This window comes from Candoia aspera, chromosome 2 (assembly GCF_035149785.1).
Source record: "Candoia aspera isolate rCanAsp1 chromosome 2, rCanAsp1.hap2, whole genome shotgun sequence".
Lineage (NCBI taxonomy): Eukaryota > Metazoa > Chordata > Lepidosauria > Squamata > Boidae > Candoia > Candoia aspera.
This window is the reverse complement of record NC_086154.1, coordinates 74350738-74367789: the sequence shown is the minus strand read 5'-3', so window position 1 is coordinate 74367789 and position 17052 is coordinate 74350738. Positions and strand designations below refer to the sequence as shown.

At 38.7% G+C, this 17052-nt stretch overlaps 1 protein-coding gene across 3 annotated transcripts in view; it reads right to left on the bottom strand.

The window, feature by feature from the left end:
* Positions 1-17052, bottom strand: part of ADAMTS2 (ADAM metallopeptidase with thrombospondin type 1 motif 2) — a 300115-nt gene that overhangs the window by 101873 nt on the left and 181190 nt on the right. For all 3 annotated transcript variants that reach the window (XR_010067127.1, XM_063292232.1, XM_063292231.1), the window contains exon 5: positions 1150-1233. Coding sequence is in view for 2 of the 3 variants with exons in the window: in XM_063292232.1 (XP_063148302.1) it covers positions 1150-1233 (84 nt within the window). In the remaining variant the exon portion in view is untranslated. The remainder of the gene's footprint in view (positions 1-1149; positions 1234-17052) is intronic.

Below are 17052 nucleotides of genomic sequence, written 5' to 3'. Positions count from 1 at the left end.
TATAGCAGTCTCAACATTTGGTTTGTCTGGTTTGGCAAAATATCCTGAGATATACTGTACATTGTGAATTATGAAATATGGTTCACAGACTACATTTAAAATTTTGTGGGGGATTTAGGAAATTGAAACCAAGCTCTTTCCAAGATCTCTGTGACCTGAAGCTGTCATTTGAGGCTAAAGCTGATCAGACTATTCCAGAGATTAATGGGGAAAGAAAGTTGATGAACCATCGTAATCCTAGGAAGCCATTTTGATTTTCCAGGGTCTTAAATTTTAATTTGTTGCACAGTTCAGAGTACTCCATAGGCAAGGAAAACTCGAATAAAGTTTGCATCATCTTCCAGCAAAGGTTCAAATAACTGTAAAGCCTTGAGAATGCTTAATATTTATATAATGAATCTGTGGTCAACATATCACTAGTTCCCACCTTGTCAGCTTCACCTCTTACCATTATTAAATATACACTGGATGTGTGCAACTGATTTTTAGAAGCATTCAGTGAAGTAGCAAGCACATCAGTTTACTTTCAACTCACTGAATATTTTCAAAAGGCCACTATTAATAATGCTGGGAGTAGCATTATTAACATGCACTTGGTCCATTTTCTTTGTCATAAAAATTTCAAGGAATGACATTTGTGAAACTTCCTAGCTTGAATAAACTGACAATTATTAACTGTGTTGAAAGCTAATTTACTGCATTGACAAATTCCCTAAACATAGAGAAACTAGTTGCTATGCAACTATGGACTGTCCAGATTACCCTGAAGAATGAATGATACATTTTATATAAAATAATAATGAACATCACTGTCATCATCATCCTGAAAAGTTTGTGACACTACTGGCAATGGCTCTTTTGGCCCCCTGAGGCTGAAGAAAAAGTAAAAAGGAAACGGAGGTCAGAAGTCATAGGGAACTTGTTGTCCCTATGAAAGATACTCCACAAGGTTTGGGAGGTCTTCTCTGGCCTCCTAGAACGAGAAGTCCATGAAAGCACCATTTTGCAAACTACTGTCCACTCACAGATTGTTTCATAAAACTATCAGACATAGTCATATAATGAGAGCAATGTGAGTCATATATACTGTATATGACTCACTATATATATATAATCACTGTTTAAAATTGGTACTAAAATTATACTTACTTTCGCATAGCTCAGCATGATAATCCTTACCAAGACAACATTAATATGGGCACCTAGGGACTCATCATGATAGATTTCATTAACCTACAAGAGAACATGAAAATATACATGTAACATGACAACAGTACGGATAAAGCCATAGGTTAAAACTTTTAACAGAAAATCCACTCAATAATAGCATATTTACCTAACAATCAAGCTGCAACACTGTATTGAATTAAAATCTAGCAAATAAAATGCTGGCCATGTCATGCTGAAATACTGTTCTATTTCCCTGATACCAGAAAATAATATTGAGAATTATTGCTAAGGCAGACAAGAAAAAGCACACTTGTTATGTTTAGGTTGTAACTTGCATTCACTTATTAGTTAAGGAAATTATCCTATTCAGTTAGCTTTTTTAGTAGTACAAAACTATCAAAAGGCAATGGTGATGGGCAAGACTCACCTGCCTCATGAGCTATGGATTGTAAAGTCATACCTTATCAGGTTTCTAACTACTTGGAGGTCTCTGCAGTCCACTGTATAAGCGTAGGGACACTATGCAGTCATTCTTGCCCAGCACCAACTTCCTTAGAATGTGTTGCCTGCCTCTGCCTTTCATCCTACAGAGTTTAGCTTCATAGCAATGTAAACGTTTGATTAAACCTAGGAGTGTGTTTCATCTTAGTGAACAAAAAGATAATCTACTGTGTGACTCTTTCATGCTTTCTTTAGCAGAGCTGTGGAGTTTCTTTATTTTTTTCTTTTTAAGATAAAAATTAAGTACCTCTGAGAACTGTCAAGTCTTCACAAATCCCTTCCCCACCAGCAAGACTATATATTACAGTAAAAAAAGATGTACAAATTGATTGATTGATTATATGCCATCAAGTCAGTATTGACTCTTAGTGACCACATAGATTTTCTCTATGACAATCTATCCCTAACATGTGTTTCAGGTCTTCCAACAGAGCACCGATCACCGCTGGAACTGATTCCATCCACCTTGCTGCTGGTCATCCTCTTCCCTTTCCTTCCTTTCTCAGCATTGCAGCTTTCTCTAGAGAGCTAGGACTTCACAAAATGGATCCAAGTAGAATAATTTGAGCCTGGTCATTTGTGCCTCGAGTGAGAACTCTGGGTTGGTTGGTTGGTTTGATGGTTTGCTTTTTTGACTGTCTGTAGTATTCTCAGAAGTCTTCTCCAACATCAAAGTTCAAAAGCATCAATACTCTTCCTATCCAGCTTCTTCAAAGTCTAACTTTTGCTTCCATAGATTGTCACAGAGAATAACATGGCTTGCACTATTCTGATCTTTGTAAGTATAGATACACCATGGCATCTGAATATCTTTTCCAAGGCTCTACCAAGTACTAATCTGTGGCATATTTCTTGACTGTTTGCTTCTTTACTGTTGATGGTTGATCCTAAAAGGCAGAAGCTATCTATAACTTCGATTATCAATTCTAAAGTTGGGTTTATCCAGTTGTCCTTAGTCATAACAACTGTGGCTCAGTGGGCTATGCAGACCAAACCATGGTTTGTAAATCACAGCTTATAGCTTAGTGTGTTTTTTATGGATTAGAACCTGTGAATAGAATTGTGGTTCAATAATGATAATAATGATTAAACCTGATAATAATATTTGGAGCCTATGTATAGCTTAAGGGGTTTTTAAGTTCACGAGAAATAGAAGAAATGAATGACAAGTTTCCAGGCTTAATTTTATTTCAATTATTAGTTTTATTAACCCATTAGAAACCTTACAGCCAACTTAGAAAAATGAAGCTTGAAAGGGTAACTTACACAACTAAAATATTTGCTAATAGTTTCCAGAGGGATAGCTGTTTTAGAGTGAGTTGTAGCAGAGACAAGAATCTTCTGGCATGTTGAAGGCTCATAAGATTATAAACCTGGTTTCATCCAACATGCTTCACTTCAGAAGTGATAGAATTAAAACCCATAGAACCCAAGTCAAGAGAGAATCAGGCTCTGGGAGGCTGGCATAAATACCTGTGGACTAGAATTTGCTTCATCAGATTTGGGAAACATTATCCTCACATATATACACATGCCCATTTCTATGAACAAACATGCAGTGGAGAGAGGGAGGAATTTTAAACAGTAAGGTCAGAGGGAAATGAAATGCAATTCCCACCCACCCCCAAAACAAAAACATTGAGACAATTAAATTAAAGCATGAACTTTTCACAATGGTAATACTGACGACAGCAGTTTAGTAGGGCTTAGTTTAAAAATGATATATGATAGTCACTTTAGATACTATGCCAGCAGTTGGGATGACAAACACGTAGCTGTTTTGGAAAATTAGATATTCTGCCAATTACTGTTTATATTGGAGAGAAAGGCATTATTATGGTATTGGGGGAATAAAATAGCTAATAAATAAGATCATTGATTTGTAAAGCAGGCTGAACACATAAGAGTCCTAGCTGTTGGATCAGAGGAGAAATCAGTTGTTCCACTTCCAGCTATGAATATGCATGTGGAAGTTTCTATCAGCTTATCTCCAATGGATGGATTACAGCATATGAGTTTCCTTCCTGCCTGCCTACCTGCCCCTTCCCACTATAATCATGAAGGTGATGATGATCATGATCATGATGATGATCATGATTCTGCACAATGTACAATTTGATTATTTGTACTGCAGGAGTAGTGGTCAGATTGAACTAATCGAGGCAAAGTGATACAACAGAAGAGTATGCAATTGAGATGTTACAGCTCCAGGTTTGAGGTTCAGACTATACAGTTAGGGAGATCAATTCTGCAGGCCAAAGTTGTGTGGTGGAAAAGCAACATTAGAGTCTAGGCCAGTGTTTCTCAACCTTGGCAACTTTAAGATGTGTGGACATGCTGGCTGGGGAATACTGGGAGTTGAAGTCCACACATCTTAAAGTTGTCATGGTTGAGAAACACTGGTCTAGGGAGTAAATCAAAGAAGAGGTAGAGTTTTGAGGCAAAACTCAATACAAAAATAGTGAAAAAGCAGATAACAATGAAGACTGAATTCACATATTACACTAAGCCATTATATGGTTTGTTATTTGGGCTTATTGTGTTGCATGAACTCGGCCAACTATTATTTATTAATCTAACCATGGTTAAATAAACCATGGCTTAGTACAAAGTATAAATTAAACATAGTTTATGACTTGTTATAAATGCAAGAGTCTTGGAACTGACCTAGAAATAAGGAGGGTTTCATTTAGACTGCCTTGAATAACATACTGGTTTCAGATATATGATATATGGCTACTGCATAATTACTCTGGGTAAAATGAAAAAAGTTCATTCCCTGCTAGACTGAGAATAACACTATATAACAAGAGTTTCTGTCCAGAAGCAATGTGCATTTTCCCCACAGGCATTCCAGAAGCAAAAAAAATTACAATAAATAAACAGAAATTATTGGAAACATTCCCCTTCCCCCTGCTTCTGCCTATATATGGGTGTGAGCTTGCATTTTTGAGCCAAAGGATTGCTCCAGGATTCAATATGTTTACTAATAATACTTTGATTTACATCCCCCTTCCTGAACCTGATGCTCTCTGGTTGTGTTAAGCTATAGCTCAATACCATGCATAATCTTTTCTAGAAGTAAGTCAAATGTAATCGATCTCTCTCCTCCTTAGTGTTCAATTTACAAATCAGTAAATTTACAATCATCCTGTGGATTTCTGGGGAAGCAATGGCGAACTGAAGAAGGCTCCACTGAGAGCAGAGCCAATGACCATGGCAGAATGAGGAGCCGGTGAACAGACCGGCTTCTCAGAATTCCTCTCCAGGCAAGGAGAGGACTCGGATAGCCCACATGAACTCTATACAGCGGCTCCTCATGAGGAGACCAAAAGACAGTGGTCTCCAGCAGATTTAGAGCTCTGGGAGCTGAGGGATTGCCATCTTCGCCCAAGCCATGGTCAGTGCCTTTCAAAAGGACACTTTCTTCACATACTTCCTTTCTTAATCACTTCTGGACATTGGTTGTTAACAATTGTTTGAATATCGAGAACCTTCAAAAAGACAAGTTTCATTACACCGGGTGAGTTTCCTTCAATCCTTGGCAAAAGTAGTTTTATGCAACTTTAAGGACTTTAAAAATTCTTATTTTGGAATAAACAGCAAAAGGTTGATTAGAATGTTGATTTTGGAAAGTTATAAATCGACTAAGCAGCCAGATGGGATTTGAAATAAGATTTTGAAATTTGTAAGAATCACTTCTGTGGGTTGTATAGAATTCTATAAAAAATACAGTATATGAAGATTTTGAAATTAAGTATAAGAAACCTACCCGTGGGAAATTGCTGTTGATTAGAAAAAAAATATATGATAAGATGGTACTTTGAAGGTTGGATAGTAGAGGGAACCAGAAAGAACTAAAGATTATAATTAAAGGAGAAGAGACCCACTAATACAGTATGGAGCAAAATAATCTGAGTTTGGAAGAATTCAAGAATATTTGGGAACAATGCTCTAAGAAATCACTCTTAAGATTGTCTGCCATTATAAAAATGGATTTGAAAGAGGTTATTTATTTATTTATTTATTTTCTATCCTGTCTTTATTATTGTTATAAATAACTCAAGGTGGCAAACATACCTAATACTCCTTCCTCCTCCTCTTTTCCCCACAACAACATCCCTGTGAGGTGGGTGGGGCTGAGAGAGAGTGACTGGCCCAAGGTCACCCAGCCGGCTTTCATGCCTAAGGCAGGACTAGAACTCCCAGTCTCCTGGTTTCTAGCCCACTGCCTTAACCACTAGAAGAAGAGGAACAGATTTTACTGGACAAAACAAAGACTACAGCTGATTTGAATGTGGATCTGAAAGTAGATTTAAACGTGTCAGGCTACAAGAATGATACAGAAAAAGATGTTACACTGTATTTACAAATGAAACTGGCTGATGTCCTAATAATTAAAAGGGATATACAAATAACAAACCAGAAGAGTGACTTGTATAACTTCCTTATTTGGGATTTACAAAAGAGATGTGCTAAAGTTTTGAAGGCACTTCTGAGAGGAGACAAAGAGAAAATGAAAAAAAATCAAGTTCTGGGACACTATTTAAAGAGATTAAAGATCAAGATTGTTAAAAGCAAAGGGAAAAAAAATATAAAGTTGGTTTATTTGATCAAGGTTAAAATATATATGTTGTTGTTTCTGGTAACTCTTACTGGATTTTTGTTGACCAGGACCAAATCATGAGGTTTTAAAGATTTGTTTATAGACAAGAGATGAGATATGGGAAGAAGAGATATTCTGTTGCATTTTTAGAAAAAGTGATAAGTTACTGTGTTAAAAGGAAAGAAAAGAAATATAGAGTGAGTTTATTTGATTGAGGATAAATATATATATTGTTCTTCAGCAAAGGATCGTTACCTTGTCGTGGTGCTGGAGCTTGAGCACCTCAATGATGCCATGAGCTAAACCGTGAAGGGCCACCCAAGACAGGAAGGTCATGACAGAAAGGTCAGACTAAATGCGATCCCTGGGGAAGGTAATGGCAACCCACCCCAGTATTCTTGCCGTAAAAACTCAATGGATCAGTACAACCAGAGATATGTCGGTATACCATCGGAAGATGAGACCCCCAGGTCGGAAGATAGCCAAAATGCTACTGGGGAGGAACAGAGGATGAGTTCAACTAGCCCCAGATGTGATGACGCAGCTAGCTCAAAGCCAAAAGGACGGCTAGCGGCCGATGGTGCTGCTGGTGGTGAACGGAGAATCCAATGTTCTAAGGATCAACACACCATTGGAACCTGGAATGTAAGATCTATGAGCCAGGGCAAATTGGATGTGGTTATTGGTGAGATGTCAAGATTAAAGATAGACACTTTGGGTGTCAGTGAACTGAAATGGACTGGAATGGGCCACTTCACATCAGATGACCACCAGATCTACTACTGTGGACAAGAGGACCACAGAAGAAATGGAGTAGCCTTCATAATTAATAGTAAAGTGACTAAAGCAGTGTTGGATACAATCCAAAAAATGATATTATGATCTCAATTCAAATTCAGGGCAAGCCATCTAACATCACAGGGATCCAAATATACGCCCCAACCACAGATGCTGAAGAAGCTGAAATAGAGCAGTTCTATGAGGATCTGCAGCACCTACTGGACAATACGCCTAAAAGAGATGTTATTTTCATCACGGGAGACTGGAATGCTAAGGTGGGCAGTCAAATGACACCTGGAATTATAGGTAAGCATGGCCTGGGAGAACAAAACGAAGCAGGACATAGGCTGATAGAATTTTGCCAAGACAACTCACTCTGCATAACAAACACTCTCTTCCAACAACCTAAGAGACGGCTTTATACATGGACTTCCCCAGATGGACAACACCGAAATCAGATTGACTACATCCTTTGCAGCCAAAGCTGGCAGACATCTATACAGTCAGTAAAAACAAGACCTGGAGCTGACTGTAGTTCAGATCATGAACTTCTTCTTGCACAATTTAGGATCAGACTCAAGAGATTAGGGAGGACCCACAGATCAGCTAGATATGAGCTCACTCATATTTCTAAGGAATATGCAGTGGAGGTGAAGAATGGATTTAAGGGACTGGACTTAGTAGATAGGGTCCCAGAAGAACTATGGACAGAAGTTTGCAACATTGTTCAGGAGGTGGCAAGAAAATACATCCCAAAGAAAGAGAAAACCAAGAAGGCAAAATGGCTGTCTGCTGAGACAGTAGAAGTAGCCCAAGAAAGAAGGACAGCAAAAGGCAACAGTGATAGGGGGAGATATGCTCAATTAAATGCAAAATTCCAGAGATTAGCCAGAAGAGATAAGGAATTATTTTTAAACAAACAATTCATGGAAGTGGAAGAAGACAATGGAATAGGAAGGACAAGAGACCTCTTCCAGAAAATTAGAAACATTGGAGGTAAATTCCAGGCCAAAATGGGTATGATCAAAAACAAAGATGGCAAGGACCTAACAGAAGAAGAAATCAAGAAAAGGTGGCAAGAATATACAGAAGACCTGTATAGGAAGGATAACAATATTGGGGATAGCTTTGACGGGGTGGTCAGTGAGCTAGAGCCAGACATCCTGAACAGTGAGGTTGAGTGGGCCTTAAGAAGCATTGCTAATAACAAGGCAGCAGGAGACGACGGCATCCCAGCTGAACTGTTCAAAATCTTGCAAGATGATGCTGTCAAGGTAATGCATGCTATATGCCAGCAAATTTGGAAAACACAAGAATGGCCATCAGACTGGAAAAAATCAACTTATATTCCCATACCAAAAAAGGGAAACACTAAAGAATGTTCAAACTATCGAACAGTGGCACTCATTTCACATGCCAGTAAGGTAATGCTCAAGATCCTGTAAGGTAGACTTCAGCAATTCATGGAGCAAGAATTGCCAGATGCACAAGCTGGGTTTAGAAAAGGCAGAGGAACTAGAGACCAAATTGCCAATATCCACTGGATAATGGAAAAAGCCAGGGAGTTTCAGAAAAACATCTATTTCTGTTTTATTGACTATTCTAAAGCCTTTGACTGTGTGGACCATAACAAATTGTGGCAAGTTCTTAGTGGTATGGGGATACCAAGTCATCTTGTCTGCCTCCTGAAGAATCGGTATAACAACCAAGTAGCAACAGTAAGAACAGACCACGGAACAACAGACTGGTTTAAGATTGGGAAAGGAGTATGGCAGGGCTGTATACTCTCACCCTACCTATTCAACTTGTACGCAGAACACATCATGCGACATGCTGGGCTTGAGGAATCCAAGGCTGGAGTTAAAATCACTGGAAGAAACATTAACAATCTCAGATATGCAGATGATACCACTTTGATGGCTGAAAGCGAAGAGGAACTGAGGAGCCTTATGATGAAGGTGAAAGAAGAAAGTGCAAAAGCTGGCTTGCAGCTAAACCTCAAAAAAACCAAGATTATGGCAACCAGCTTGATTGATAACTGGCAAATAGAGGGAGAAAATGTAGAAGCAGTGAAAGACTTTGTATTCCTAGGTGCAAAGATTACTGCAGATGCTGACTGCAGTCAGGAAATCAGAAGACGCTTAATCCTTGGGAGAAGAGCAATGACAAATCTCGATAAAATAGTTAAGAGCAGAGACATCACACGGACAACAAGGGTCCGCATAGTTAAAGCAATGGTGTTCCCCGTAGTAACATATGGCTGCAAGAGCTGGACCATAAGGAAGGCTGAGAGAAGGAAGATCGATGCTTTTGAACTGTGGTGTTGGAAGAAAATTCTGAGAGTGCCTGGGACTGCAAGAAGATCAAACCAGTCCATCCTCCAGGAAATTAAGCCAGACTGCTCACTTGAGGGAACGATATTAAAGGCCAGACTGAAATACTTTGGCCACATCATGAGAAGACAGGACACCCTGGAGAAGATGCTGATGCTAGGGAAAGTGGAAGGCAAAAGGAAGAGGGGCCAACCAAGGGCAAGATGGATAGATGATATTCTAGAGGATACGGACTCATCCCTGGGGGAGCTGGGGGTGTCGACGACCAACAGGAAGCTCTGGCGTGGGCTGGTCCATGAAGTCACGAAGAGTCGGAAGCGACTAAACAAATAAACAACAAATATATATTGTTATTTATGGTAAATCTTCATTGAGTTTTGTTGATTAGAACTGAATGGTGAAGCTTTAAGAATTTGTCTATAGATAAGAGGTGAGATCTGAGAAGAAGAGATCTTTTGTGGTAGTATCAGAAAAGGTGATAAGTTACCAAAATTGTTTGTACTTGTAATGATGAAGGAGGAAGTCATTTCTTTATATCTCTCTTCTTTTTTCTTTATACTCTCCCTCCCTCCTTCCCTCTCTCTCTCTCTCTCTCTCTCTCTATATATATATATATATATTCTTTTTTCTTTTTAAAATTTATTTTTCTTTTTTATCTGCACTTTTTCTTTTTTCTTTTTTATATTTTTCTTAGTTTGTATTAGTTTGTTATCTCTGTATCTTTAAACTTTAATAAAAATATTTTAAAAAATCATGGAAATATATGATGTTCATACAAATAGAGTGATGTACTGCTTGATGCCAGGTTAGAAAAATCTAGAAACAATTTGTGGCCGTGAAATTTCTCTCTCTCTCTCTCTCTCTCTCGCTATGTACATACTAACCAAGGCAGGACATACAGACAACAATACTTAAATATTTTTATTTGAGCTGATTAGCTGATTTAAGAATGCTGCAGAAAAATATATTGATGGTTCATATGTATGAGTGTGTTTTCCCAAGGAGAGCATAATCACTCTGTTGGTTTTAAATACCTTTAATATGCATTCAGTCTCCCCTGAGAATTAAGAAAGCTGCAATTCTTTGAGGATGACTGTGGATTTCTAAACACATAATCCTCAGTAGGCATAGCAATCTACAACTCCCCAGATACTATAGAAGAAACATGATCACAGTTAAAGTGGGAGAAATAGGATTAGATTATTGTTATCATTATCTGCTCATAGATGCCTAAACTTATGCTCCACAAGCAAGATCCAGCATTCCCTTCAAGGTAGGCTATAAAGTGCAACTTTTCAACTCTGATTCATAACCACTGAATACATTAACTTATAAATAGAACAGAGGCAAGTCAACTACAAATACTTTAAACCACGCTGTATCCTGAGTGTGGATCATATGAGTTGTTTTCTATCTTGTCAGAACATTTGACCCTCTTGCCTGGCATTGTCTGAAAACAGCTTCCCAAGTTCTTTCAGAAAGATCCTTCCCAACACATCTACTCCATCCTTTTGAGGAGGAGAAGTTGGCATCCAAATCTCAAACCCTCTGTGTGCAACCCCATCTACTCTGCCATAAATTTGCAAGTGATGGGAGCAAGGGAATGCTAATCCATATATGAGAACCTCATTGCTCTGGGGGAGAACATAGGCTCTGCAGGTTCAATCCCTAATATTGCCAGTTAAAGGAATCAATGAATGATGAGAAAGAGCTGTGCTTCAGGCTCTGGAGAGCCCTGGCCAATCTGGAAGGGAAAACGGGGCTAGTTTGACCTAACAGAAGGCAGATTTTCATGGCCATATTCATTTCATTTCTGTTTTCAGTTGGAAGGCAGACTGCAGGAAGGGCATAGAAGGACATAACAGTTCTCAACAGAAACCACTGCACAATATATGAAAGTACTGTATTAAAATCTTGGTGGGCTACATTACTTTTGCTTGTATGACCGTACTGTTAACATTCTAACAAATCATCCTAAATACAGTTCGTTAACAACCCACAAACCAGATGTGTTGGCAAAACTAGCTTGTTTAAGTTGTCGAGTTGTCTCTCCTCTGACAGCAACATTGGCTGTCAGAGGTTACAGACTCTCTTCTGGATTCATGACCAATTTATAATTTGTTGAGTTCTTCCCTCAAACTATTTGGCCTTCTCAACTTTTGCCTATCAGCCACAGCACCAAAAAGCAAAAAAGAAAAGAAAAGAAAAGAAAAGCCAAGAGTATGCATTCAGTGTATAAACACTGTTTTCATCAGCCTTGCATCACCCCTGTACTGTTTAGATAATGTAAGCTGTTTCTAGGAGGATACCATGACTCGTGAAAGCACAGGGAGAGCCAGTATGATATAGGACAACCCTCCCTGACCTACTATCCTCCACAGAGATTGGGACTGTAATTCTCCACATCCCCAGCCATGGTTGGAAAACCATGAATGCTGGCGTGAGCTTCAACATATTGTACAAGGTCTGGGAGGTTTCCCCTACCTATTGTAAACTCCCAGCTCTCTTTCAAAAGAGAAACATATCATACTTGCCTGACTGGGGAAATGCAGGGCACAAAAATAATAAAGTAGACTGGAGAAGTTTACAAGCTGGGATTAATAAGGATCTATGAATAGTCTAAGGCAAGCTTTGAGGCAATTCAGGAGCAGAATAAAAAGGCTGCAGGTGCCTGTGGTGGCATAAATCAAATAGGTGCATGTGGGAATAAGTACTGCATCACCAGGTAGGTTTAATTTTTTTACTTATTAAACGGAATGCTGGACAGGAACAATACGTTTGTTGTCCCACATATCTGGAGGGACCCAAGTTAAGACAGGCTGCCTTAGAGTCTTTCTCATTCACTATGACAGGAGTTATCACAAACAACTGCCTCTGATGCAAATAGTCTGCTTACAAAAGTCCATTTACTTCTGGTTCTCCAGTCAGGAATGTGGATTGTGCCCTTTGCATGCAGGTATGTGGTTTACTATCTTTCTCTAGGGGGGAGAGAGAGAGAGAGAGAGAATCAGGAGAATCAGGAATGCAGACTTAGCATGACCACACAGCTGTGCAATGAGCCCACCATTCATTCTGGGGACAAACTGGGCAGCCAAGAAGAGGTTTGTGCAGTTCCCCATCTAACTGCACCGCTGCTAATAGCTGAATGCACCATCTGGGTCTCCTTAATCAGCAAGTTGCTTTAACATTTTAAAGGAGTGGAGGTAATCTCTTCTTTTAAATATTATTGACAACGTTTCTATGGCTTCAGAATTCAGGCCATGGTTTTCAACTATGACTCTGCCAAAAAGTTTTTTTTTAAAAGTATCATTCATAATCTTCTTTTCCTCAAAGGAGCTTAGATTTATTTTATGAGTTTTCTAGAAACCTGTCAGAAAAAGCCAACGTTCCTGCCCTTTGTACCATCTGGGACCTGCTGTTCTTTCCTTCTTCCCTTTCAGAAAACCTGCTGTATTAAAGCATCCAAAGAAAGAATCATTCTCACACATCGTCCCTTGAACTGACGTATCAAAGACAAAACCCGAACTAAGAAAACTCCTTGCAAGTACGTTGATTCTGTAAGAGATGTATTAGTTTATCCCATCCCTGTCTTGATCTGGGGGACCACAAGTAGCAGATATCTTTGAGAGCATGATTCTGACACTAGGAAGATGTGAGAGGAGCTGGGATTTGTCTATGATATGACAGAGGGCAGCTTTAACATGCTGTGCAAAGTCTGGGACATTTCTGCTACCTACACTCCCAGCTTTGGTTCAAAAGAGAAACATTTTGTACTTGCCGGTTTGGGGAAAGAGACTCACGATGGCAAGCAACAGAAGCAAACTTTTAGGCCCAAACCAGTTCCATTACATTGCCGAGTCATGGATGAAAAAACCAGGAACTAAGCTCAGTTTGAGGGCATGTTTACTTTTTTATTAAAGCCTGTTCCAAACATGTACATAGGAAAAAGCTTGATTTTGGTAATACAGGTGGTCCTCATTTAGTGACTGCCTTGTTTAGTGACCATTTGCAGTTACATCAGTGACAAAAAAGTAACTTGGTGACCAATCCTCACATTTATGACCTTCGCAGGTCTGTAAAGCAAAGGAAAGCTGAAGTAAGATTATAAGCAGTCACGGTTTCGCTTAATGACCACTTCATTTAACAACCAAGTTGCCAGTCCCAATTGTTGTGACTAAACAAGGGCTACCAGTAAGGAACCGGGTGAATTATCATTTTCATTACTATGGGGATCAATAAAACCCTCCCCTTGGGGACAATATTGCAGTGAGACAAAATTTTACCCTATGTTCAAAACAGAAGGTGAAATAGCGGGTGTGCTTTTCTTTCTTGAAATCCTTCTGGAAGCTGCTTTGTCTTTTGAGATCACAACTATCTCTGAGAGGGTGACTTCATTTCAAAATTTAAAAAACAAGTGTCAAAGTAGTCATTTAAATCAAACTTTCTTTCTTCCTTGCTCATCCATCCATGAATGCACATACACACGTTTTTTTCTGACAGATTCTGGTCACACGATATAAAACACATGCATTAAATAAAAAAATAAACCTGGCTTCAGATTTTATTTTAGTGGACTGGTGGAGGCAGTTTGCTTAAGTTCCATTTTAAAAAATTATAAAGTTGGATTATATTTCTTCACTCCAAGATGAATCTTTGAAACCCAGGAAATAATTACCTTTGCACTCTTAGTCACAGAATGAAAGAACTGTTAAATTACTGAGCTCCATGTAAATCTCCTCATGCAGATTTTGAGATTCATCCTTCCTACAAGGATCGGTTGGATACTGTTGACAGTCAGGCAATGGTCTGGATTAACTAGCTGGAAAACAGATTAACAGGCAAGAGACATCCACCTGAAAGTCAAAAACCAGATCTTCTCCAGATGCATTGATCTGGAGATGATGAGGAGCTTTAGTTCACAATATTCCGAATGATTCCAAGTAGAAGGAGAGTGGTCAGGGAAAAATCCTTCAGAATCCTAAACAAATCCAAGGAAAGAGACAACTTGTTCTGAGAAATAGTAGACACTATGTAAACCCTCAGCTCCTCAACCTTTGCCGGAAAAAAAATTAAAGAGAAGGTCATTTGGCTGGAAATACATGTAGAGTGATCTGATTGTGATCTCTTTTGCTTTTGCAGACAGGTTTCCTTAATATTTTTTATATATACTGTATATATCCAAGCAACCTTTTTAAAAAAACGTACTTTGTACTTTCCCACTGTAACTACCTTTTTGTTTTTATATAACTATGGTCTTCTTTATTTTTTTTTAGAAACGTACAATACACTCTTATTAAGTATTGTGAAATATTTTATTACTTATGTCATTATAATTGCTAGTGGTAATTATGATCACTAATATATGAGGCATGTGGAGACATCAATGCTAGCCTCCAAGTGGGGGGTTACATGAAATAATGATATTACAAATCATAATATAATGGGAGTTTATAAATTGTATAAAGCCACAAATGACAATCCTCATTATACCTTAGTTTAGTTTACCCCTCTGGGGGCTGCTAAACACATCTGGATATATGATAGCATGTTATAGAGACAGTTTCACAAATTGGCTGCCACAGAGTGTCATGCACAAAAAGTGTGCCCTCTAGCCTTGCAAGATTCTCTCAATCACCTTAGTTTACCTCTGTTTTTGTTCTGTAAGTGGACACACTTCTAAATAGAACAGTTTCTACAATACTCTATAATTTACTTTTCTTTTCTATCACCCCTGTGAGGTATATCCAAGGCCAGAAGCATTCTTAGCAGTAAAGATTACACTACAGACTGGCGCTTATGTCATGAGTAAGGATGGCGAGCAGGGGGCTCCCATCCAGACTGTTAAGCGCATGTGTAGCACTGAGGAATTGGGCAGCCATTCAAAGAGACACAGATCGGGACCGCCTTAACCCTTTGGGGTTTATATGTCTGGGTTTTTCCCACGCTTCTTCAGTTTGTTAGGATTCCTGTTATGTACAAGCAATAAAACATTAGAGACCAGTTCCTTGTCTCAGCGTGGTTCCTGGCTGTTAGGACAGCTTAGCTGTGTAGCAATCTTACTTCCTGCTTCATTATTTTGAAAATCAGAGGAATATAGATGGATAGATAGATGATAGACAGACAGACAGACAGACAGACAAATTTAGTTGAGTGAAATATGGAGCCTGGGCAGGCACTAATGGAGGTATGGGTACCTGTTACCCATGGTGACCAACAGCTTTGCAAACTGTGTGACCCAGTCTTCAACATCTATCTAGGATAAAGGATTCCCTCAGGGATCAAAGTCAAGGAATAATTCCTTAAATCATTTGAGAGAATGAATATTCATTGTGCTAGGGACTTCTAGAAATTCTTGTTGAGGTAGAAAAAGATGCAGACAAAGTAATATTTTGTGTTCTGTAAAACCTCTAAAGTATTTAAAATTAAAATTAGGTTAGGTTTTTATTTCCTTAATGAAAACATTGGTTAGTTGACTAAAAATCTTATGACTTCCGTACAGGAACTATATATCTTAAAATAGATTTAAGTGGCATGATAAGAAAAAGTTTCTTTTCAAAATCTGTTTCTGTGTGTTGAATTTATATGGCTTCTTTTAAAATGAACATGTAAAAAAAAACCCATCTGTTTCAACTACACATTTAATCTTCTCAGGATTTTCTTCATTTCATCTATCTGCATCTCAAGTTATTTGCTGATTCTTTTCCAAGGGAGTCACTGATCTAAGGAAAAATGTGACAATCACAAACATACGTTCAATCCCACAGCCAAGCAAAACTGCTAGTGCAGTTTCCAGATGCAGTACAAAGGCAAATGATAAAGCATTAAAGTTTTCTTTAACGAGAACCTCTGCTTCTGAATGTTATTCTGACTCCAGGATCTGTCCAACAGCACTGGCTACACTAATCTAGCATTCATATTATCATGACAGTAAATTGAAAAGGAACTGTATGGAGTTAATGAGGGAGGGAGGAGCAGCAGGGAAAACTGGCTTAAGACTGTTTTATTACAATCAGAACAGGGAATTAGCTGCAGCAACTGAAGCTTTGACAGATTAATGGTAAGGGGAAGAAAAAAAAAACAGAGACCAACAATTCTGTATTTCAGATTGCAAGTTAATGGTTCTGTTCTTAATAATTGAGAAGCAAAACATGTGTGCCACATGCAGTGCAATGGTGGAGTAGGAGGTGATCCTAAAAAGTGTTCACATGTTCTCCTATGTATTTTCCTCTTGAAATCTTTCTCATAGCTTGGTGACTTACAGATATATGGTAGTCAGGTGCCTACATAGTCACATTCAGCCTTAGCAGATTCAGTGCTGTAAAAACATACAGTATCTTTCCTGAGTCTTACTTGTTAAGTCTGCCAATTTAATACTTTTAAAAACAATAGTAGTCATGACGAAAAAAATCCAAAATGTTTCAGGTTAAATCAACTGAAGCATTTCAAAATAGTTGCAAGCTTCTGGGTTTTCCAGAGCTCACCCCTGGGTAAGATGACAACAGTTAAAGCCAAAGGAAGATAAGCATGGGACTGGCTGGGAGGCACAGAAATATGTTTCTGATCATTGAACCATGGACCCATCTAAGAACGGAGGAAGGAAAAGGCTAAGGTGCTTCCACATGGGACCCTGTAACCCCTTATTAATGTCCCTACTTATAACTG